Source organism: Chionomys nivalis, chromosome 3 (genome assembly GCF_950005125.1).
Source record: "Chionomys nivalis chromosome 3, mChiNiv1.1, whole genome shotgun sequence".
Lineage (NCBI taxonomy): Eukaryota > Metazoa > Chordata > Mammalia > Rodentia > Cricetidae > Chionomys > Chionomys nivalis.
In genome coordinates this window covers 23,854,769-23,878,571 of record NC_080088.1, presented here as the reverse complement: position 1 = coordinate 23,878,571, position 23,803 = coordinate 23,854,769, and the positions used below count along the sequence as shown (strand labels likewise).

The following is a 23,803-nucleotide window of genomic DNA, read 5'->3' as shown; positions in this document are numbered from 1 at the left end:
ATAATTTCTGAAAACTTACCGTCCACGTGACTTGAATGGTTGTAGGTGTCAGGACAACTGGGGTATGTAGACGAACAATGACGTCTCCTAATTCTTTCTGCACTTGTCTGTGGTCCACTCCTTGTGCTGGGGGACTGATATCTGTAGTGAGAGGATAAAACCACTCCTAATTACAAAATTCATTATTAAATTCTAGTGCATTTGACATAATCCAATTTAAGACTAACTGCCAGATGGAAAAAAATGCCTCGTGACATAAATCAGTTTGGTATACAAATATAAACACATGTATATAAATATGAGTGGATGTATGTATATGTGTATCCCATGATGGTATGCAATATTTATTATCTTTATCTTTATCAAAATTTTTATAAAAGAGTCTTTGTAACTCTGCATTCCCACATGATTGTAATATTTTGGAAAATCCCAAGATTAGAAGTTAGACTGGAGTCTATGTCCTAATAACTTGCCCAGAATGACCATTTCTGTAGAGATGATAAAGCACTGAAGTATTTTTCAAGTTATATTTAAGATATATCTGAAACTGAATATTAGAGTTATTTTTAATTCTCTTAGCCTGATCAGGAGGTTGTGTGTTCCAACTCCTTGACCTGTATCCATTTGAGTCAGAGTTTGATAAAAAAGCTTGAGAGAACAAAAGGAGCACAGACTGAAAAAAAGAACAAAGCAAATTTGAATCTTTCACAATATTGACAAACTTATAATAGTGGTAGAAAGTTCCCAAAATAATCAGTTTGGGCCAGAATTCCTTCATCTTAATACAGGTCATATAGCTGCTTTGTAGGAGCAAGAGGGAAAGCATAAATAAATAATGCTCCTGAAATGACACATGGTCAACTTTCATTACCTTTTTTCATACTTAGTTTGCTTAAAAACTATTCTCTTACTTCATACAGTGATAAAATATACATCCTAATGCCTTAATAATTAAAAATTACACACATTCAAACCCATCAATTTGATCTCAAGCATTAAACACTACTCATATGCAAATAGAACTCCTTAACCAACACACTTCAATGTCAAGGTAAAGTTTTTCCTAAAGCTATTTGATTTTAAGGAGGGTTTCCAATTCTAAATGATTTTATTTTCTTAATTTCTTCTACCTTTTACTCAGATTGTAATGCAAAGCTCTTGCAAAAGTTTTGAAGCATAACTTGAGTGTGCTAACTTAAGCTGAGACATAAATAATTAGGAACCACATAATGTCAATTTCTTTAATTTCCACTTTTTCATCTTCAGCGGAAACAACAAAGTAAAACATGAATTGATTTAGAACAATATGTTCCTTTATATGAACACTATTAACCTTTGTTGATATATGTATGGTCTACTGTGACATTTACCTAAAAGTATTTAAGAGGTTTAATGAAGTAAACAATTTTCAAAGTACATGGTCATTAAAGCCTTTGAAAACTCAGACCTCAAAAACCAACATGTGCTTTGAAAAAGAATGCTTTACCGATTGCCAAACAGCTGAATGTGTAACATCAAAAATAAATCTGACATTCAGTCACAAAACATGGCTTTTCCTAATAAGTGTCTGTTAAGAGAATATAGGTCTACAGCTCTTTGATGTTTCTCGGCTGCAACATGCCAGATCACAAAAAAAAAAAAAAAAAAAAAAAAAAAAAACCTTAATTAACTTTGTTGACATTTTCACGGAGAGTTTTATTCTGAGTCAAGATTTAGTGACTGGCACAGCTACTGAAGATCATGAAGGTGTGCTGCCCTCTGTCACACCACACCAGAGGCTCCACAGTCTTCTTTCTCTACCTAAAAACTGCAGCTGCACACACAATGACCGCTAGCCACATAGGTAGAGCTCATAGACATTCTAAAATTTCTTGAATTAAAAAATTCGCACATCTCTTCCATTTCATAGTCATTTAATTTACTCATTCAACCCAGACACATTAAAAGCGGTTGCATAGGGATGAGGTAAAATGTAACGACTTTCAGGTCTTCAAAGTCTTTGTTGTGCTTTTTCTCTCTCTGGAGACAGGTTCTTTACCTACATACCCTTCATCATCATGGAAAATTAAGCACACTATGGTGGAGAGAACAAAAGCAAAGTATCATCCCCTCCTCCCTCAACTGTCATCATGTCAGCCACGTTACCATCACGTGGTGACTTTATTTGACTTCATTCCTTTGCCGCACCCTTCTCTGTGATAATGGCATGCTAGTCACTACCCCTGAACTACATTGTAATTATAATAATATTTTATGGCTGCATGGTGCTTTTCATAGCATAAAAATACTACTTTGAATTATATCTTGTTCAAAAGCTCTTACAAATAAGAAATAATTAACCCTCTCAAGAACCCTGTGGGGAGTAGGCTGTAACAAACAATAGAGGCCCCATTTTCTATTGTACTAACTTATTCTCTTACTAGTAAGACGGGAAAGGATAATGCAGTATTCCGTATTATACCCGCACTTTAGTGACTTCTCAGCAGCAAAGGACAGATTACAAAAAGGGAGGAGAAGAAAACTTCCATTTTGAAATTAATCATTTTAATATTCTAGGAGATGTGGTCGTATGTTTGTTAGGAAAATCACCTGTGCCAAGAGGAAAGGATTATTCTTTTCTGAAATAAATATCTCCTTGAAATTACTTATCAGAATAACAATACGAGGTAGCTGTTAAACATTGGCACCATACCCCACTAAACATGCTAACCTAACTCGGGGCCCTGAGTGCCTCCTTTCTTTGGACTAGAAGCCTGATAATATATATTGTACAGATTCACAGTCATTGATATTCCTACTCAAAACCCACTGGGAAAGCCATTTTCCTAAAAAATCAAAACAACAAAAACAAACAAACAAAAAGCATTAACCAGAACCAGGAAAAGAAATTCTGGCACTCTTGTTTAGGCATCTGTTGTTAAAGGGTTTATTACTTTTTCTATTGTGGAATAGAAAAGAAGAAACTCTTTCTTCTTCATTCAGGGACTGCACATAGCTTCAACTATTTGTTTGTTTCACTTATGTAGACCCTGAGAGTTCTGAAAGGATACCTCACAGCAAAGTGATATGGAAACATTTCCTTGCAAAGAAAATCCCCCAGAGAATCCTGCACAATTAGTGTGTACAAATGTCTTTGCTCATGCAATTTCCATTGTTTTAAGTTGATGTACCATCCCAAAGCCATTATTTGAAACAGTTACTGAAATTACCTTGCGTGCGTACTGGATCCGACATAGGACTTGGGTCACTGAGACCTTGAGGGTTGATTGCTCTGACCATGAACAAGTAGATTGTATTAGGCCTCAGTCCTCTCACAGTATAGAGAGTTGTCTTAACATGGTTTGCCACCGTTTGCCAGCTATTGCTCACCGACTGGCTGAAAATGGAACAGAAATGGATTTAAAGACTATTCATAAAACTATATCAAAATGGAGCTGAGTATCAGTGACAAAGGTCAATGGCTGAAAATTAAACACACACACATACACAACACTTGAAGTAATGAAACATTTGGACGGATATATTTTATTCAACCACAAAGCCAAGCCCACCTAACAGAGTGCCATGCACAACAAAATTAAACTCAGTCCAGAAGATGTGACAGCCCTTAGCTAAATGCACAGCAGCCCGCTAAATGAATACCTGTAAAAGGAACAAAGGCTAAAATCACAACTTCAAGGTTATACAATAAATATGGTCCTCATAAATGCATATGTATATACCTTGCAAAGGATTAACCTGCAGAAAGAATAAATGGGCTACAGAGTAATATATGTCAATACATTTTCCTGTTACAAGGTCTGTTTTCTTTTGCATCAATTCCACATGCAATTTTATAATAGAACCTTCTAAAACTACATATCTGTAAAAGAAGAAAGGAAGCATGTAATGAATATTTTTCCCTTGGTTACACCTTTAATAAAATGTACATTACACAGTATTGTGATCTCTCGTCTCTAAATGACGAAGTATCAGATTCTGTGTATGGACCCATTTACAACTAGCTCCAATGGATGCCATTTTCAAACACTATGCCTAAGGTCAAGCGCGATTTCGATAAATTTAATAAGAAAATGTGATTTTTATGTCCTTTTTAGCATCAAAAAACATCCATAAGCATCAAACAAAAAATAATGAAAATTACAATTTGAAAATATGTATGTGTCATTAACTTTAAAACTGAACAGAAAAGCTTAATACGAAAAGGAATCATTTGTTCTGATGCTGAGAAAGGACTGTGGCTTTCTTTCAGACTGTGTAACATCAAACAAAAGCATAGTGAAACAGAATGTAAAAATACAGCACGTACATTTTTTTTTTCCATTTTTACTTTATCAAGTTTAAAATAAATAATATAATGCAGTGATTTATCAACAATTCCTGTAGCCAGGACAACTCTTTCACATAATACACGGAAATGTCTTTTCATTCAAAAACTAGAAGCACATGGAATTGATATCTTAACTTTGGTTTTTAGATTTCTTGCAGAAATAACCAAAAGATTTATTCAAGAACACGATATAAAAAATATTGGAATTATTCTACATTTGTGATCTAATTACTAATATTCCAAAACCTAGTGTGACAATACATGTCACATAACTTTAATAAGTACATATGTCTAGTTATGGTGTGTTCTGTTTACATCTAGTGTCCTATAGTGATACATAGGGTTTAACTTAGCTTTAAAGAAAAATGAAATTCTGAAATCATCAGAAAAATGAATGGATCTGAAAAGTATATTATTAAGCAAAGTGGCTTAAACTGAGAAAAATACATGCAATTTCTCTCTCAAATATGGTACCTATCCTCTAATGTGTGTGATGTGTATACAAATATAAATATATTTATATATATACATATACAAAGAAACTTAAAATAATAGAAAGTATCTGGGAGAGTAAAAGATAAAAGATGAGAAAATATAGAGTATAGGCAAAAGGGGATGTGTTGTTGCATGTATACACAGTGGTCAGGTAAAAAAAATAGAGCAATTAAGTTACAAAATACCTCTTTACATTAGAAATAGAAATTAGAAACAGAAATAAGCAATGAATTTTATTTTTTTTGCATTTGTTTTTTTTATTAATTTATTTATTTATTAAAGATTTCTGTCTCTTCCCCACCACCGCCTCCCATATCCCTCCCCCTCCCCCAATCAACTCCCCCTCTCTCATCAGCCCTAAGAGCAGTCAGGGTTTCCTGCCCTGTGGGGAGTCCAAGGACCTCCCACCTCCTTCCAGGTCTATTAAGGTAAACATCAGGATAGCTGGCACTCTCGCAGAACACAGTTTTATCCGGTAAAGCAAATGATTAGAGGTCTTGGGGCCGAAATGAATTTTATTTTTAATCTTGTTATCCACCAATAAATGAGAATCTCATATCTGATTTTGAATAAAATAAAAAAATAAGTGGAAATTCTTCAAGAACTTGTCCTTAACATAAGGTATCAGAGTTGCTCAAGTGAAACTGGAGATACAGTAACTAAGACAGAAGTCCAGTGGAGAAATGAAACAGGAATTGCCTCATACCTGAAAGCCTCAATGATATATGAACTCGCTGGAAGAACTCCAGGTGTACCTGGTTGCCAGGATAAAGTAACACTGTTCTTAGTAACATCAGTGACCTGTGGTTTGGATGGTGGCCCCGGCAGGTCATTTATATCATAATTTTTACTGATTGTTGCTCCAGATTCTGTAGAGGACAGACAGAGTAAATTTCGTTCCTGATTTTGTAAGCAGACTATAATGCTCGAGAGAAGGAAACATTAAAGAAATTGACTTGACAGTGTGCAATTCATCTTCATAAATCAGACAGTTATAAGCTATTAGCTGGTTTTCCAACATGCTAATAAATATAGTCTTCCTTTTCATGCATAATCAGTGTAATCACTTGCATTTCAGAAGAAATCAAGCAACAAGGTCATGAGTTACAAATGCATGGAGTTCCTCAGATGCCATGCTATGTTCCACCTAATGTTCGAATACAAAATTGACGTTGTGGGAAGTAGAAAAAGACAAGATCTTCTGAGTAAATTGGGAGCATGGGGACCATGGGAGAGGGTTGAAGGGGAAGGGAGAGAAAAGGGGGAGCAGAGAAAAATGTATAGCTCAATAAAATCAATCAATAAAAAAAAAGACATTGAATGTGACAAGTTAGATTTACATCTAATGCATATAAAATCTTGATCTAGCATTACATTGTGATTTAAATCTGACTCTCATTTGGAACTCACCTGTTACATCCAGCACGGCACTCCAAGAAGTCTCCCCACTTGAACTTGTAGCCACACAAGTATAAGTGCCAGTATCAGAAATCTAGACATGGAAAGAAAGAATTCAATTGTGATCAACTTATAATCACTCAGTCTTGATCAGGCATGAGACTCAAACACGTGTATGTACAAGAATTGTGTGTGTGTGTGCGCACACACGCATGCATGTGTTTGGCATTAAAACAACCTTTTGTAACAACATAGGTTAAATATTTTTCAAAATGAAATTTATGAAACTAAATATAATTTTTCTGATAAAGTTCATTAAGTTTCCCTGCCTCCACTGTAATATGTGCCTTTTAACTTCATGTTCTTTGGGATTTTTTTGTATCAGTGCCAGATATTAATAAGCCAACTTAGAATTCATGAAGAATTCTAGATGAATGCAATGCTTTGTGAATGCAATTTTGGCTTTTCTTTTTCAGAGAAAATATATTTTAATAGATAAAAGTATCTAGTACTAAATAGATAATGAGACATCCATACCTCTAAGAAGCCAAATATCTTTTGTAGTAATATAATATCTTCTTTCATTTAAGGAATGCATTCTCTACTTATAAGGAAATGCCGTAAATGTAGTATCCAATAACAAAGTGGTATAATCTCAAAACAAAAAACTAAAGGGAAAATTTTCATGGAACCTTGCCATTTTGAAATAAATATAATCAGAAAACAGAATCAAATACTGAGTAAAACATCCAAATTCACTGATGATTTAAAATGTCTTTGTTTCTTATTGAAGAATGGCCAAGGACTTTTAGGGAATTATTGAAAGCATGTTCAAAAACTTTCTTTTACAAAAGTAAAAATAAGAAAAAGAGAGAAAAGAAAATCTTATCAAAAGAATTCCTGAAGATCAATAAAACATAAAACTCAATGATCCTTCTGGTAGTTGGGGTCTGGGGGCTTGCGGTACCAACATTTACTGTCAATGGGTTGGTGGAGTAGGGAAAATAGATGTGAGCAAAAGACAAAGGACAGTTTAAAGCAGGCTAAAGATGCAGAATTTAAGTTCCATGATGAGCATGAGTCTGTTTATGATATGTAGTAGATTACAGAACATCACACCTTCAGGTTTAAAATTAATCTAAAACTCAAAGAGTCATTGGTTCTCAGATAAATCATTAGTATATGAAGTTACTGTCACGTTATCATTTTAATTGATTTTAAGGTCATTATGTTTTTAACTGTCATTTGAAATTGCTCTAGCTTGTCACTCTTTTCTATATGATTTCTGTAAAATTGTCTTCTATCTTGCAGGGATGATGGGAGTAGCCATCGTAGAATAAGCCATTCTTTCAAATGTGGCTGCAAGTGCATTATAGTCATTAGGAATCTTTGCATTTAAGAAGCATCACTCACAAGCTAAATATAATGAGCTGAAGTTGGATTTTAATGGGATGTTCATTTGAATATGGACTGTGAACGTGTAAAAGAATTTGCATTTTATTATAGCTGTTGAACTAAAATGTAGCACTTGTTATTCTGTGTAAAAAGAAGAGTAGGTAGGTAATGTATCTTAACTGCATCCCCTTGTCATAGTGTGGAGATACGAGCCTGACATTAGCTGTGGTAGGTAGGTTTTAATGAGTATTGGAATATGCAACTTCTCAAAAGATACAGATTCAGATACCAATTAGCTGGACTAGGAGAACTTAGCATCCATCATGCTATTTTGTTCTCTTGCCTTATGCATTGAAAAAAGAAATCATGAGACACAAAGGATCTGACCTATAGGAAACCTCTCGACGACACCAGCGAAGTGGTAAAGCCTGTCTTAATCCTCCTTTAACAGCATCCATTGTACAGAAAAAGAACAATGTGCTCAATTTGGCACCGATCAAAGCCCAAATAGCTTTGGAACCTCACTTTTGTGTTGCTATGATCACCATCACCGTGTTTTTTCTTTGTGCTTTAGATAGGACGTTTTCTGATCAAGAGTGCTTCACTTTCTTTCTCTCCTTATCCTTGCATCCTTGACCAGTTTCTTTTAGCAGAAATGAATAGGTTAGCGCACTCTGTCACCCCTTTTCTCCTTGGACAGTTAGCTACAAACAAGCCTCCTGGGGATGACTTCTAAGAGACACTATTCAAAGACCTGTGCAAGGAGTCAAAGCTTGCTTGACATCATCAAGCCTCTACCTTTAATTACTTCTCTCTAACATTCCTAGGGATCTTGACTATCCATGCACATGTGTCCTTTAATGCAACAGAACAGTAAAAAAGCATTAACCTTCATGGCCCAAGTCTGCCTTTATCTCAGAATGAGGTTAAAATGTTTATGCAAGGAGAGCTGCTATGAATTTCTTAATAACTTCAATTTTGTTCAAAGAAAGTTAGCTAATTCAGGAAGAATTTTTAAAACTCATATTAAAAAGAGTCCATGTTAATTTACTTTCCTTTCACAGAGCTTGGCAGTATTTTTTACCTACACAGTTACAGACACCTAATCTTAAAAAAATATGTCAAAAACATACATTGGAGAAACGACAGTCTTTTCAAAATAAGGGAAATCATTGAGGTAAGCAAAATAAGTCAGACTCAGACAATTCCTCCATGTTTTCTTTCATATGTGCAACCTAGATTTAAATTTGTCTGTGTATGTGTGTATGTGGGGGGCAGGGTAAAGAGATTTTAAGGGAGGAATAATTATTTTTTTAAATAAAGTTAAGATCATACTTACATGTACTAAAGTTTCTAAGTTTTGCAAATATATGTATGGTATATTGATCAATTACCATATATATGTTTAGTTGTAAATATATTGCATCCTAAGAAAAGAATCATCTTCACTGGAAAATACACATCAAAGCATTTTACCTTTAGCCCTGGCTTCTGAACATGAAATTTCAAGATTCAGCAAATTTGTATATTCTTCATTTTATCTACTTATTTATCTATTATCTATCTATCTATCTATCTATCTATCTATCTATCTATCTATCTATCATCTGCCTACCTATCCATCTATCATCTATATATCTATATACGATCTATTTATCATTTACCCATCTATCATCTATTTGTGTATCTATGTATTTATGTATCTATGAATGTATGCATGCATGCACGTACGTATGTGTATCTATCTATCATCTGTTTATCATATATTTTTCTACTATCGATTTATTAGCTGTCTATAATCTATGAATCGATGTATGTATCTATCTATCTATTTAATGTATATGATATATGTGTATCAAGGCTTTTGTTTGAAGATGACAGGAATCTTGAAGCTTCAGTTCTCTCCCCTTTATCTACGTGGGTCTCAGTGATTGAACTCAGGTCATCAGGCATGGTGGCAGGTGTTTTCACCCACAGAGTCATCGATGACTCTGTTATATTTTTTGTTTATCTGTTAAGTTACTTTCCTTTGTCTTGGTTTTCCATTTCTGCCCACATGTCACATTTTACTAATCGTTCTTCCACTAAATAATTACCAATATTTTTATATAGTATCTCATTTCCTATCTCACTTCTGTATTCCATCCACCCAGGCCTGTGATTATTTTAAAATATTGCTCTGCTACCATGTCTGCTAACTGTGGTTGCATGGGTAACTTTATCATACATAGCTGAGTGATTGAGCTGTGCTGGGAGCAGACAGGCAACCATTATAGGTTTTCACGTATGTAATCCTTCACTTCACTAATGCGGAGATGATACCTTGAGAATGGTTTCTGATCAGTAACATACTTGAAGGTTTCAGCTACTGTATCTGAGATTTAATACCATGAAACTAAAATGCCCACTTTCCTCAGCAGCTTTCAAGTGGACTATCCTCATACTCATATAAGCACACATATTAGGAAGATCCAGATAGCAAGAGTCTAGAGGCTATCACCAGACAATGCTCAAAAGAAGGTGGATAGTTAATCTATCCACCCCAAGAAACTTGAGGTAACCAACAATCATACCACATTGTTTGGAAGTAAATCAATCTTCCCTTGATTTTCTGGAAAGGCCCTAACCCTAATAGACAGGTAATCATAGCACTGTAACACTTGTAGCAGAAGTCCTAGCTAAGTCATGCCATTTTTTAATTCATTTTTTTAACAGAAATTGTGAGAAAATAACTGTGCCTTGCTTTAAACCACAGCTTTTCCTAAAATGTTGTTAAAATTAGAAGAAAATTAATATAACATTCAGAATCACAAACTATGTTCAGTCACCTTTGATGTAAATCCAACTTGTCTCATTTTGAACCACGGTCATTGTTTTTCATATACATTCAGTTAAAATATCTGTAACTTTTTCTCATCTACAGGCATAAATAGGAAATTTGTAGCAACCTAAATAAAAACTAAACACTTTGTTCAACTATCCAAACATGCCTTATATGAACACAGTCTCATTCTTTTATTCCTTTCATGAAATCATTTGTTGAGCCAGTTTATCCACATAACCTCACAGTCTTTCTTAATTTTGAGAGTAAATTTAGTAGCATCTCTTATTGTCAAATGATTTCAGCTCTCTGCTACTCTCCAAAACTTTCTATAAAAGGTTTGTAGTCTCAATATTGGGAAGAGAGCTGAGTCACTGCTTGCTTTTTAGGCATGAATAAGGGAGTTGGATTCCCAAACCCACTTAAAAACCTAGGAATGGTGCTGTATGTGTAAGAGCCCAACACTGAGAATATCAAGAAGAGTGGGGTTCTGGTCTGTGCTCTAAGTGAACTCAAGTACCAAGGGAAACCCTGCCTATTCTCCACACTCTCTGTTCAAAGAATGCCCTGGTGAAAGTATTTTGAAGAAGGAATGAGGTTGTCCTTTAACTTCTAAATGTACAAATGAACATATGCATGTATTCAAACATACATACAGAACAAAAAAATTAAAGTAATATATAAGAATTTTAATTTCACTGAGGACATGCATATAGATGAACAAGTGAAATTGTAAATGATGAAAGGACAATGATAGCCTTCTTCATAATTTAAATTAATCATAGTTAAGACAAGAAATAACAAGACCTATCATAAAAAGTACAGTGATCATGCTGAGGTGTCAGAATTGGTTTTAGTACACTCTATGAGTCTTTAGAGCAAGTCTGCTGATAAGATGAAGAGACAATAACAAGCCAAATCCTACATACCCGTAAATTCTTAATCTGCAGTGTTCCTTGTTCCTGGATCGTTGCTCTTGGATCTCTACCCAGAAAAGTAAAGCCCTCCTTTAGCCAGCTAATGACAGGAAGAGGGTCTCCAGTGGCTTTACATTTCAGTAAAGCTGTACCATCTACTGCAAGTGTTTGGTTTATTGGTCCTTGCAGGATTATGGGTGGAGGTCTATCTGTCAAAACTAAAAGGTAAACACATATTCAGGAAATTTAGACTTCTTTGACACTTGATATATTGTCATGATACATTGTCATTGAATGGTAATAGTAAACACCTAAAGCATTTTACAATTATTTATAATGTACATAGTATTTTCAATATCTATATTTTCCACCCATATACATTGAACATATATCTATATATATTGCATAAAGACCATACTATTGTCTTAACTTACTGTGCATTCATTATAATTAAAATGATTTGAAGATAAATTTTGACATTTTAGGAAGATTAAATTGTATTGAAGAGCTTAGTCACAATGAAATTAAAGTAAAAATATAGGTAGGTTCTAGGTGTTAATCGTAAATTGTCCATTTATTGTTCATAGACAATACTTTTTAAAAACTATGTGACATATTGCATGTAAGGCTAATCATTTTGCTTTGCGTTATAAATACATGTGCATTATATAAATTAGTATTCATAGCAGCTGCTGAATGCTATATTTACATAGACTGATGTGTTTTGTGCATGATAAAACATTAAAACTTAAGTAATTTACATACAAAGTCATGCCATTCGGTCTTTAAACTATAGTCATGTCATTTGAATGAGTTCATTAAGTAGATACATACAGATAAGAAGAAGAAACTAGTCAGCTAGAATGTATGGCATGACTAAATTCACACCATTAGTGTTTACATTCAGCATAATGTCACAGAGTTCTAGCACAGAGTGTTTTCTTATTTATGTAACATCATCCTATAAAAGAATATATCAAATGATATAAAATTTTTAATGTCTGACATGGTAGAAAAACAAAATTCTTTGAATATTATGTTTATTTAAGAATTCACCAGATTATCACAAAATCAATGATAGGCTCAATTAAAAATAATAACTTTTAGAAAGGAAATATCTATTGTAGGATAGACAACACATATTTTTGTTTATTACAAGTGTGTATACTTTCTTTTTCTATATTGTACATGTAACCATGCATGCTTATCTAGATGGATACATATATATATATATATAATGTATGAACAAGCACACAGTGTATCTTATTGAAATTATATTAAATGCATAATATATGCAAATACTTGATAAGGACCAAACAGTTGTAATTAAACTGAAATCAGGTCATAGGTCCCTACATGTGAGGATGCTCTGACTTCTGAGCAACATGTACCTATGATTCCAATTACTTAAAACCTACAAAAAAACCAGACCACAATGATTTACTTGTCACAAGCCTAAATTACCTAAAACCTCTTGTTTTATCTATTTTTCTTATATTTAGGAGTAAATAAAATAATTTAATTGAATAAGGATGCATAGCATTATAGTAATTGTAGAAGATATGAAAATAACTGGACAAATGGAAGCTCAATGGAAAGGCTTATGGGTTTTCAAGGTAAATTCAAGTCATAAAACATTACAAATAATTTTATAATTGAGGGAGAAAATGTGTCTTCGTTACCTGAGAAAATTTGTTTATCAAATTTTAAAAGTCATGGCCTATCTGTTCCAGGTTAAATTGCGATGTCAAATTCACAGTAATTTCTTATAACCTGCTTTTATTGTCCGATTTCTGACATCATCAGACACAACTAAAGGTCAACTAATTAGAATCCCCCTCTTTGTTGCACTACCTAAATAAGTAGCTCATTGCCTTTTGAATGACTCCAATCAATAAGGTAATTGAAAATCTCCTGGCTAGAAGGAATTTCAGTTGCAGGGATGTTATGTCTAGAAGATGACCACAGCTTTCCACGACACCGAAGTCAAAGGTTAAATGAACATTTAGGATTTTCACTGATCTGTGAAGAACTCTGTGGTCTTCTTTAACTACACATTATAAATCCTTAGTAAAACATTCAGATAAGACCACAGTGTGACATTTATTGTCAACATAAAGTGAAAAGTGTATTTTATTCCTCTGGACTTTTTACATGCTATTGGCTTTACCCATAGAGTGGTCATTACAATTTTTTTAATTTGGAGTAAAAACGTTGGAGAATCAAAGAAGGAGTGAACTTACTTCAAATTAATGATATGTAAGGATATAAATATATTTAATATATTTAAAACATGAATATATTAAATATTTTGGTCCAAATGTCTTATTTTTCAAACATATGTCTGGACATTTTTTTTGTGTTAGAAAACATGAGAAACTTTAAAATCATTATCTTTTATTCTGCGAAAAAAATATGATAGCCCAGAAGATCAAAGATCTTGCCCTCTAGGGAAGCCTTGCTCATCAGAGTTACCCTTGAACTGGGCTTCTTCAATTCTAGGGCAGTAAGTTCATGTACAGCTCCAGCAGGTACAGCCCACAGCCTTAGCCTCTGACTAGACAGTGTCTGTCTGTGCTGCCCTGCCATGCACCATTTCTGGCACAGTGCTAAATTGAGCCTTGCCATAGATAGATATTAAAATATATTGTCTTTGTCTCTGTCTCCTTCCATCGCCAGATGAAGGTTCTATGATGATATACAAGTATGACTATAGGGTGGGGCCATTTCAGGCTCCCTCTCCTCAACTGCCCAAGGAACTAGCAGGGGACATCTCCCTGGACACCTGGGAACCCCTCTAGCGGACAATGAGGGCTGCTGAGAAGCCAGGAACAAGGGCACTGGATTTTGATGCTACTGCATGTACTGGCTTTGTGGGAGCCTAGGCTGTTTGGATGCCCACCTTCCTAGACCTGGATGGAGCGGGGAGGACCTTGGACTTTCCACAGGGCAGGGAACCCTGACTGCTCTTAGGGCTGGAGAGAGAGGGGGAGGGGAGCAGGGGAGGAGGAGGGAAATGGGAGGCGGAGGCGGGGAGGAGGCAGAAATTTTTAATAATAATAAAAACATATATATTGTCTTTCTATTAATTTTAAATGGCTTTTTAATCTGCATGTGTATTTGGAGTATAAGAAAGCACAATGACTTTCACCAGAATAACAGAAAGAAAATCTGAGAGTACGCAGATCAAGAACCCTGTGTCTCAGAAACTACCCTAAAGAAAGAAAACAAGCCCAAAATAAGGCAAAAACTCACAAAATATAACAAAAATGAATAATTTTTAGTTTAAGACATCAATGATTGGGAAAAATTCATGTTCACAGCTGACACATTATCTAAATTCCCCAAGTTGTCAAGTGCAATAAATAAACTATTAGTAAAAAAATCAGACCCTTTTCAACTTTTAGTAAAAATTAAACTTCAAAGTACAAATGTGCAAGTAAAAAAAATATAATAATTTTAGCATTCATCACTATTTCAGAATGTTTTCAATTAATTTAACTTAATTAGTGTATAATTAAAATTGGAAGAATATCATAATATGATTAGCTAACTAAAATCTCATTTCTGTTTACTGATAAAATTTAAAGATGATATTTCCTATATTTCAGTCAAATAAAAGTATTAATAGCTATTAGAAGCAGCCATGCCAGGAAAACATTCAATTAAAACATACAGATGACATTTGTAAACACAATGAGTCACATTACTTGTTTAAAATAATGCCCCACTGCAAATTTTAATGGTCTTTGAGATTCTCTTTTTGTGGGGGATGGGTGGTATAAAATCAGAGAGAATTAAAAACTATTAACAATTATTACTTTACTTATGTAAATGATATATACTTACTAAGACAAAGATATTCTGCAGACACCGATACAAATGATTTAACAACTCAAAAGTCTCCAAGCCTGATGTGTATATCTAAATATAAACATTATACTCATGAGAAAATTCAAGTGATAAATCTCACCATCGGTAACCTCCAATTGCGCTTTAGCTAAGATGCTTCCTGCCACTGTTAAGGCCTGACAGATGTAGTACCCCGCATCTGAACGCTGGATGTTGGTGATAGTGAGGTCTCCAGAGGAGGACACTGAACTCCGGCTAGTGGGTTGCTGAGGTTGGTTTGGGAAAAGCAGGTTCTGTGGGGAAGAAAAAAAAAATAAGACAAAACAAAACACAGTCTCTTCAGTGCTTCTCCCTCCACAAGGAAAGTCACATTAGCAACAGCTACAACCGCTGTTGGCATATGGTTGGAAAAATAAAACTTATAGACTTAAAAACACATAGTACTGAAATGATTGTGTGTACCACAGTGAGTTTTTGTTTTGTTTTGTTTTTCGAGACAGGGTTTCTCTGTGGCTTTGCCACAGTGAGTTTGACTGGGAAAGATTTTCCTAGTCATAGCTTGTGAGCTATAAAGTCAGCCTGATCTAGCTGGAGGAACAATAGTCTGTGCTTCTTAAAATTCAGTACTTTTTAAATTTAAATTTGGATTTGGACATAATTCTTACAGTTTTATAGTTCACAGTATCATTTTTCAGCACACAGATCTGAAAGATATTGACCATATCAGGGTCATTAACATAACTATATATCAACTATTTACTCCCTAATGTTTCCTGGTTATATATTTCATCTTTGAAATCTAGTGCTCACAATTAAAATAAACAGACAAAATACTATTCTGATGTCCGAGTTCCAAGGCACCTTAAGGATGTTGACTGTAATGATAAGTAGGGAGGTAGTTTATAAATTGGACAGTGACAAGTAATGCCAAATACCATTGTTGTTGACCAATTTGAATATGTCAGGACAAGTGATAGGCAGTGTATAATGCACACTGATTAGGGGTGGCTTCTGTTTCTGTGATAAGTTTTCCATTGTAAGCCATAGCAGATTCCAGAAGAACTATGAAAAAAAGAGATGATTTAAGCAAGGTAAAGTGACTTGTTTAAAATAATAGAGACTATGGCATGGCTCTGAAAGTGCCACATGAGTCCCCTACGACCTTCACAGTGTTACTTTCTTCTAAAAACTGTTTGCTGCCCTCGCCATTAAAGCCTGACACACACCTCAGACAGCTCAAACACGAGAACTCAAAGTTCTTCCATGAGAACAAGATCATTAATTTGGATGACCTATGATGCTTTACTGTTGTTCAATTAAGAAAAAACATGTGGCTACAATAAATCATACTGAGGTATGTTTCTAGCTGCATTATAAATAACGACATATCAATTTTTATGTTGTATTTACTTACAAAAAAGAACATTAGAACCCTCTGGGATCTGTTTGCAATATAGTAATTAATTTTCCAGGTTTGTAATTAAACAATTTCAATAAGTTGAAATCTGAAGGTAATAACATTCAATTAAAGGCACAAGACACATTTTCACCTTAAAATATTTTTACCCTTGAAGTAATGCCAGTGGAAGAGGATAAAATGGGGTATTAACACTTTTCAATTACGCTAAATGACTTTAATCCAGCAAATGATGTCCTACTTTAATTAGAAGCTCTTCTCTTTATTGCGACATGATGGATGTCCACTTTATTAGATTCAAGTGTGACACTATAAGCCCACTTTACATAAACATTACCATGCTATTAAAAGCTGTCTAAAAGGAGCAATGTTTGCCAGCATATCAGCAATATGATTTAAAAATGTTGTTGCCCTCTTCTCAAAGTTATTTTACTACACAACGCTAGGCGTTTTCATATACTTGAAAGATAATTTGAGAACAAACTAAATCTCCTGTGGAACCAAATATAATACAGATATAAGCCATCTACAAGAGAAGGGCCTAAAATTTAAGGGCAATTGAAAATGATACAATGTGCACTTTTCAACGATTAGCCATTAGAATACTAATTTACATTGCACTAATCCATCAGAGGGCCTAATTGTCCCAGGATCTCTTCCTCTTCAGTGTAATATCATTCTACCTTCTAAATGACTTGTTGACATGGAAAGTGGCATTTGATTGAGTTGAATCCATCATCTGTATTCCCAGGTTGTATGACACAGGCAAAAGTAATGGATTACAAGTCAAGCCTAGGAACTCTGCAGAGCCCTGGATGTGTTTGAGCATCTTATTAATACTAATTGGCATTATCAGCACATATTGAAGAATATGGACCATTAAGTCTAGGCTCGCGGCTCTTTCGACTGATGGATGGGGACAGATCACTATAAAAATTGAATACCGGAAGCAGGAGATATTTTGATATGTCTCAATTCATTGAATTTTGATAATGTCAATTAATTGAATGGAAATTTACAGCTTGTTCAAATATTTCATCTTTATCCTTATTCACTTATTCTCTCTTTTTTTTTCACTCCCATGGCAGAGATATTGGTGAAAAAAATAAAATTATATCTAATATTATAAACAAATCGCCATACCTAATGAGAAATTTTATGTAAGATTATTAACAATATCTCTAGAATTAAATTTCACTTTGTCAAACAATACAGGAGGAATACTTAAATTCTCTTGACAATTACTTTTCAAAGTCACTGATGATTTTGTTAAATGCTCTCTGTTGATTGGACTAGATTACCAGCGTACATTTTGACTTGTGTTAGAGCTATATTAGGGATGAGATTTGTAGGTGTATGAAATTATTTTAACTTATATCTTTAATTAGGAAAAGGACATGTTTCTTTTAACATGCTTTATAATTCAATCTGAAGTAATCTTATTTTTATTTCAGAATTGGTGAACTAAAATAAAAATTAAACTGAAATTAACTCTTGAGGAGAAATTCATCCCGTGCAGTTTTCAGAAAGCGTGTCACTATCAACTGTGGACGTTTAGAGAGATTCCATTACCCCCTCCCCCAACTTCTTTCAGAAGTTGGAGTGGCAAGTGAACATGCTGAGAAAAAGCACTGAGTGCTTCTTTTTGAGAAGTATGTGCCTTGTTGAGTTATTTATAGCATCGTCAGAATGAACACACAGCTCATTTCAAAAGGAATGTGCAGACAAGTTCGCAGGCTAAGTTCCTTAATTTCTCATCTACATCAAGGTGGAAATTTGTATTCCCTCAATCAAGAAGCTAAATCCTTCTTTATATTTGATCCAAATTTTACTTGAGACGAATAATGTACCCAGCTGAGTTTTCCAAAAGACAGTGATAGATATTTTTGCTCAGAAGGATCACAGCAAAGACGATAACTGTTTCCCGTATAAAATGTGTTTTTTTCCTGTGCAGAAGGGGAAAAAGGAAGAAAAGAGTTCTTCCACCTTTAAATGGAAGTGTGCTTATGTTTATAATCTTTTTATATTGCCGAAACATGGGGAGTGGGTTTGAAAGTAGATTCAGTGACAATTAATATTGAATTTTCAAGAAGCCATTTCATTTCTTCTGTGCCAAGGACTGTTTGTTCTAGGCACTTCGTATGTGATACAATTAATCACAACATGCAACTGAATGCAACAAGGCAACATGAACTTTACCATCAGAAATTTTAAATATCAGTGTAGGTCGGGGCTCAAACTATTTTATTTCTATTTTGTATTATATACAGGGTTTAAAAAATAACACTGGCAAATAAAGAGTGCTGAGTTGGATCACTTGACATTCAGTTACTTCAGAAGCATTTCTTTCTTAGAAACAAAATCTAGTGAGCATTGGTAGCAGAGCAGATGAGGCAAGCTCTGAGGGTCACTGAGAGGTGAGGTCCAGAGGTGTCACAAAAGCAGTTATGCCCCCACTCACCTGGCTGCCTTCTTTCTGCCAAAAAACAGCTGGCTGTGGGTTTCCTTTCGTTTCACAGGGGAATGTCACTGTCCGGCCCTGTGCAACAATCTGATCTCTTGGCCTAACCACAAACTGTGGAGGAGCTAGAATTTGAAAGGAAAGAAAGTATAAATATCTACCTTCAACAACAATGAAAAAGATATCAAAGAGAAAAATCAGGTACTCTGTGAGTGACTCAGAGATGAAGCAGGGCTCCGTGTCTTTACTTACGTTCATGGATTTCTATCAACACAAAGGAAAAGAAAGAGCACACTCTAAAACGTGAGGGAAGAAGCAAGGTTATTAGCACACATACTCTAAATATTATGCATTAACGTCCTATGTCATAAACACTTGCTTAGAAAAATAGTCTCCTCATGTTTCTAACATTGTCAAGAAAAAAATGTACTTTTCAGTTTAGATCTGCATTGTGAATGGGTAAAGACGAAAAAGGGTCAGCATCTTAAACAACGATCTTCTTCCTCAAAAGTCAAAGTATCAGCACACACAAATTTATAATGTTTAGGGGATATTTCTGAAGCATTGAAATAACTAGAAGGTCTAAAATGTGATCCAGATTCTCACCAAGCACTTTAACAATCAAGGTTTGGCAGGTAGCACTGAGATACTTGAGAGATGGGGATTACATACAAAGGTAACTAGTAATGTAAACATATGCACTGAAACAGTTGTTTTTTGTTGTTGTTGTTGTTGTTGTTTTTGATTAACCTTAGTTCAGTAAGCAGTAGTCAGGCAAAGGTATGTTCTCCTACTGGACACTATAAAGTTAGAGATGAAAAGCTCAAGGAGTTCATAGCCTTGAGAAACAAATATCAATGAAATTTGATGATGACACAAACAAAGCACACCTAACAATGATGAAGAATGTGATGAATACAGAGGGGGCTTCTCAAGGTACCATAGAAGAACACATCAATTATATTGCATATAGCAAATGTAACGAGACACGAGAGTGGAATCTCCTGTATTATAGCATTTTTGAAAAAAAAAATCTTTGCATAGAAAATGAGCTTTATAAGAATATTGAGTGAAAAGCAGCATTGGACAGTGGAATGATCAACACTAAGTCATGAGCTCACTAAAGAACGTAGACACAAAATCACAGCTACCACAACAATGTGCAGTAGGAGAAGAGTAAAAGGTTAAAATTATTAGTGTGTCTTAGAAATGAAGGATCATGCCACACTGCCAACTCTACTGTGGATATTTCTAATCTGAATGACAGCTGCAAAATGAACGCTCCAGAGGCTTCAGCATTTGTATGAAGATGGTAATGTTGGTATGAGGAATATTTATTCAGTAGGGTAATGCATACAGTAAAAAGGCCAGAAGAATGGTGTGGATAAAGGTAAAAATCCAAAGAATGAGTAGTTCCTTTAGAAAAAGGAAGAGATGGAAATAAAAATCTTAGTAGTGCTCAGAATTAAAGAGGTCTAATGATAGAGAGAAAAATGAGGGGCACTAGAGGATGTCCAGACAGTTCCATAAGGACATCTTCATGCCAGGCATCTCCATGGAGAACATTGTCCTTATCCAAGAACTTTTAGAATAACTCTAAATAGTTATTTAGGCTAGAAGTTGAAACCAAGCAAACAGCTTTAAACAAGCTTTAATTTGTACAGCCTGGTATATAAAGAAAAATCTGAAAAGCTTGAGTCTGGAGAATTGTAATAATATGCAGTGTCCAATAGGAGTAAAATTCAAATAGGTATTAGAACTAAATAGCCCCACATGAACAGAGTCTAGTACACCTACCACAAATTCTACATGTTCTGCATAAATAACATCATTTCTTCAAAGGATAAAAATCAATAGTAATTGTTTGGGCATAAATTTGTATTCAATTATAGTTTCTCTTTATTCAACCCATCTAACACACAGTTTGGAGACAGAAGGAAATAAATTTCCTAAATTAGACAATTCTTTAAATTATAGATGATGGAAGACTCATTCCAACAGCATGAAATTACAAGATATTTACCATGAAAAAAATGACATTGTATACTGGATTATCTATGTTTTGCCATTTTGTATAATAAATATGTATTTTAAGAAATATGTAAAAATCAGTGTATAAGTATTTGCTTTTGTAAACACAAGAAAGAAAAATAATAGTGCCAACAAGCATATTACCTTCATGAGAATTGTAATGTAGTTTAGCTTGTACATTCTTTTCAGACTTTAAAAACTCACCTCAATCAAAATCAGAAACTTAATACTCCAACAAAAGCCACATAGTCAACACATTTGTCATGTGACCTGCTTGACGTGAAAAAGACTTCAAAATGTCCCAAATACATACTAGTAGAAACTGTAGGATCTCTAACTAGTACAGCTTTATTTGGTTTTTAAACTATAATAAGCAATATATCACATGATATATCATCAAATATGAATGTGCAAGAGGATATTATATTATTTATTTATTTTGATAAAATTACTGTATCTACTTGAGGTATTTCTATAGATTTCCTAAATTTTACTTCCATATTTTTAAAAAAAGTCTTTGTATTTTTTAAGACAGGGTTTCCCTGTGTAACAGTCCAGACTGGCCTGGAACTCCCTTTTTAGACCTGGGTGGCCTCAAACTTACAGAGATCCACCTGCCCTTAGCTTCCTAGTGCTGCGAGTTAAGGCGTGTGCCACCACTGCATGACTTAAAAAAATCTTTTTAAAATTTTATATTCTATTATTCATGTGTATATGCATGTGCTACTTAAATTTCGGGGCATATGCATTCATATACCCATGAAAGGTACAGACCAGAATAGGGTATCAGGTCCTTTCAAACTACAGTTATAGGTAACTGTAAGCCACCAGATGTTGGTGCAGCAAACCAAACTTGGGTCCCTTTGTTTGTTAATATGGTGAATGTTTATTTAAAACATTTTTAACTCTTTATCCTACAACTTGGTTACAGCTCTTGAAACCTAATTCCCCCCAATAATGACAAGCAAACTACTACACCAGACATTTACCCCCTGAGAACAAACAATTCACGTTCTCATTTATCCTACTCTTTGACTGGATCCAATCTCTCAGACGGTCTGTCTGGTACCTAGGATGGGAAGTAATTATAAGAAGGCTATTGATCAATAGCCTGGATACTGATAAACATATAAATGAACATAGCAGAGTGTGATTCTTGAAGCAGTCATTGTTGTTGTTTTGTTTTGCCTTGTTTCTTTATGCAGTACTTAGGAGGTGGAGGCACATTGATCTCTTTGTGAGTCTGAGGACATCCTGGACTCTATAGAGAGTTTCAGGACAGCCAAGGTGACATAGTGAGACTCTGTTTAAAGACCAAACCCTGCAGAAGATACTTGGAGAAAAGATCAGAAAAGCACCAAAGGATACAAATAATGAAGAAAGAAGAGTACTACCACAGGACACGTATATTTGAGCTGTGTTCCAAGATTGATGGGAGTAGTGAGGTTACTAGGCATGGAGGAAATCAGCACAGAAGGCAGGGAACTGTGGAGCTGCAATCATTGGAGGGGCTTTAAGATTCGAAAGGAACCCCCATAGTGAGCTTGATAATTTATGCTAAAGGAGTTTAACCTTTTGCCCTGAAAAAAAAGACAAATTCAAAAATATTTTGACAAGGAATAAAATCAGATTTGCCTTTCAGAATGACTCTTTTGGAAGCAATCTGGATGATGATTGGGCACACTGATTAGACAAACAGAGAGAGGCAAAGGTCTAAAAAACCTTAGAATGTTGGAATAGAACATCCAGGTAGGAATTGCGCTATATGGAGGCACCCAAAGGAAACACATTATCACTTAAACAAAATATTTTCCCATACTGGAGCACAACAGTTATTCCTGGTGGTATTATCTAAAAAGAACAGGAAATGATAATTTCCTGAACTTTTACTCTAACTCTGTAAAAAACGACTATCAAATGATTTATTGGTACTATTCATAAAACAAGCCTTGTATGAGATATTTAGCCACAATAAATTTTTCTTCTACGTTGTTGTATTAGTTTGCTACACTTCTAGTGATTCTAATTATTTCCTGTTACTGGAACTCAATTCATTGGTCTCAATGGATCTGCCATCGTCTTAGCATTATCTTATATCATAAAATGTTAAAGCATTTAGCACAGCAAAATTCAAAGTATTCTTGAGTCTTTGAAAATGTCTGACCTATTGTCACCTGAAGTCTGGACAAGAGGAAAAATTAGAACAATCACTTTTTCTCTGGTAGACTTGCGGCCAATGATCTATATTGCAATTTCTGTAAAGGAAGATTGGATGTAGAAATTTATTTGGGGGAGGTACTAAAATGAAAAATGACATTAATAACTCTTCTGGTAACACTCCACAGTATCAGTATTTCTATCCGGTGGTATCAAAGATGGTTTAAAAAAAAAAGTGTGTCCGTGATGGCACCAGTGGGAGGGAGCAGCCAAAGGAGGCATTCCATCAACAGAACACAATAGCAAAGTGCGGTGTATATAAAATGGATCCTGAGAGGGCTCTCATTAAATGTAAGAAACAGAGTTAGACTCTCAAGATGGCCATTCAAAACCCACATTTAAACCCAAAGGAAATTACAAAAAAAAAAATGAGTTGTAAACTCCAGAAGAATTTACTCATTAGAAAAATGGCAACCTTACTACATGTCTTTAAGACAAAAACTATGAAAAACATATTTCTATTCTCTAA

At 34.6% G+C, this 23,803-nt stretch overlaps 1 protein-coding gene across 9 annotated transcripts in view; it reads right to left on the bottom strand.

Annotated features, from left to right (window-relative positions):
- The window catches only part of Robo2 (roundabout guidance receptor 2), a 522,758-nt gene that overhangs the window by 78,917 nt on the left and 420,038 nt on the right, over positions 1 to 23,803 (bottom strand). For all 9 annotated transcript variants that reach the window (XM_057763633.1, XM_057763635.1, XM_057763628.1 and 6 more), the window contains exons 7-13: positions 19,087 to 19,211; positions 15,330 to 15,501; positions 11,369 to 11,574; positions 6,236 to 6,317; positions 5,532 to 5,694; positions 3,210 to 3,376; positions 20 to 141 (exon numbers count right to left, since the gene is read on the bottom strand). In XM_057763633.1, the coding sequence (XP_057619616.1) occupies positions 20 to 141; positions 3,210 to 3,376; positions 5,532 to 5,694; positions 6,236 to 6,317; positions 11,369 to 11,574; positions 15,330 to 15,501; positions 19,087 to 19,211 (1,037 nt within the window). The remainder of the gene's footprint in view (positions 1 to 19; positions 142 to 3,209; positions 3,377 to 5,531; positions 5,695 to 6,235; positions 6,318 to 11,368; positions 11,575 to 15,329; positions 15,502 to 19,086; positions 19,212 to 23,803) is intronic.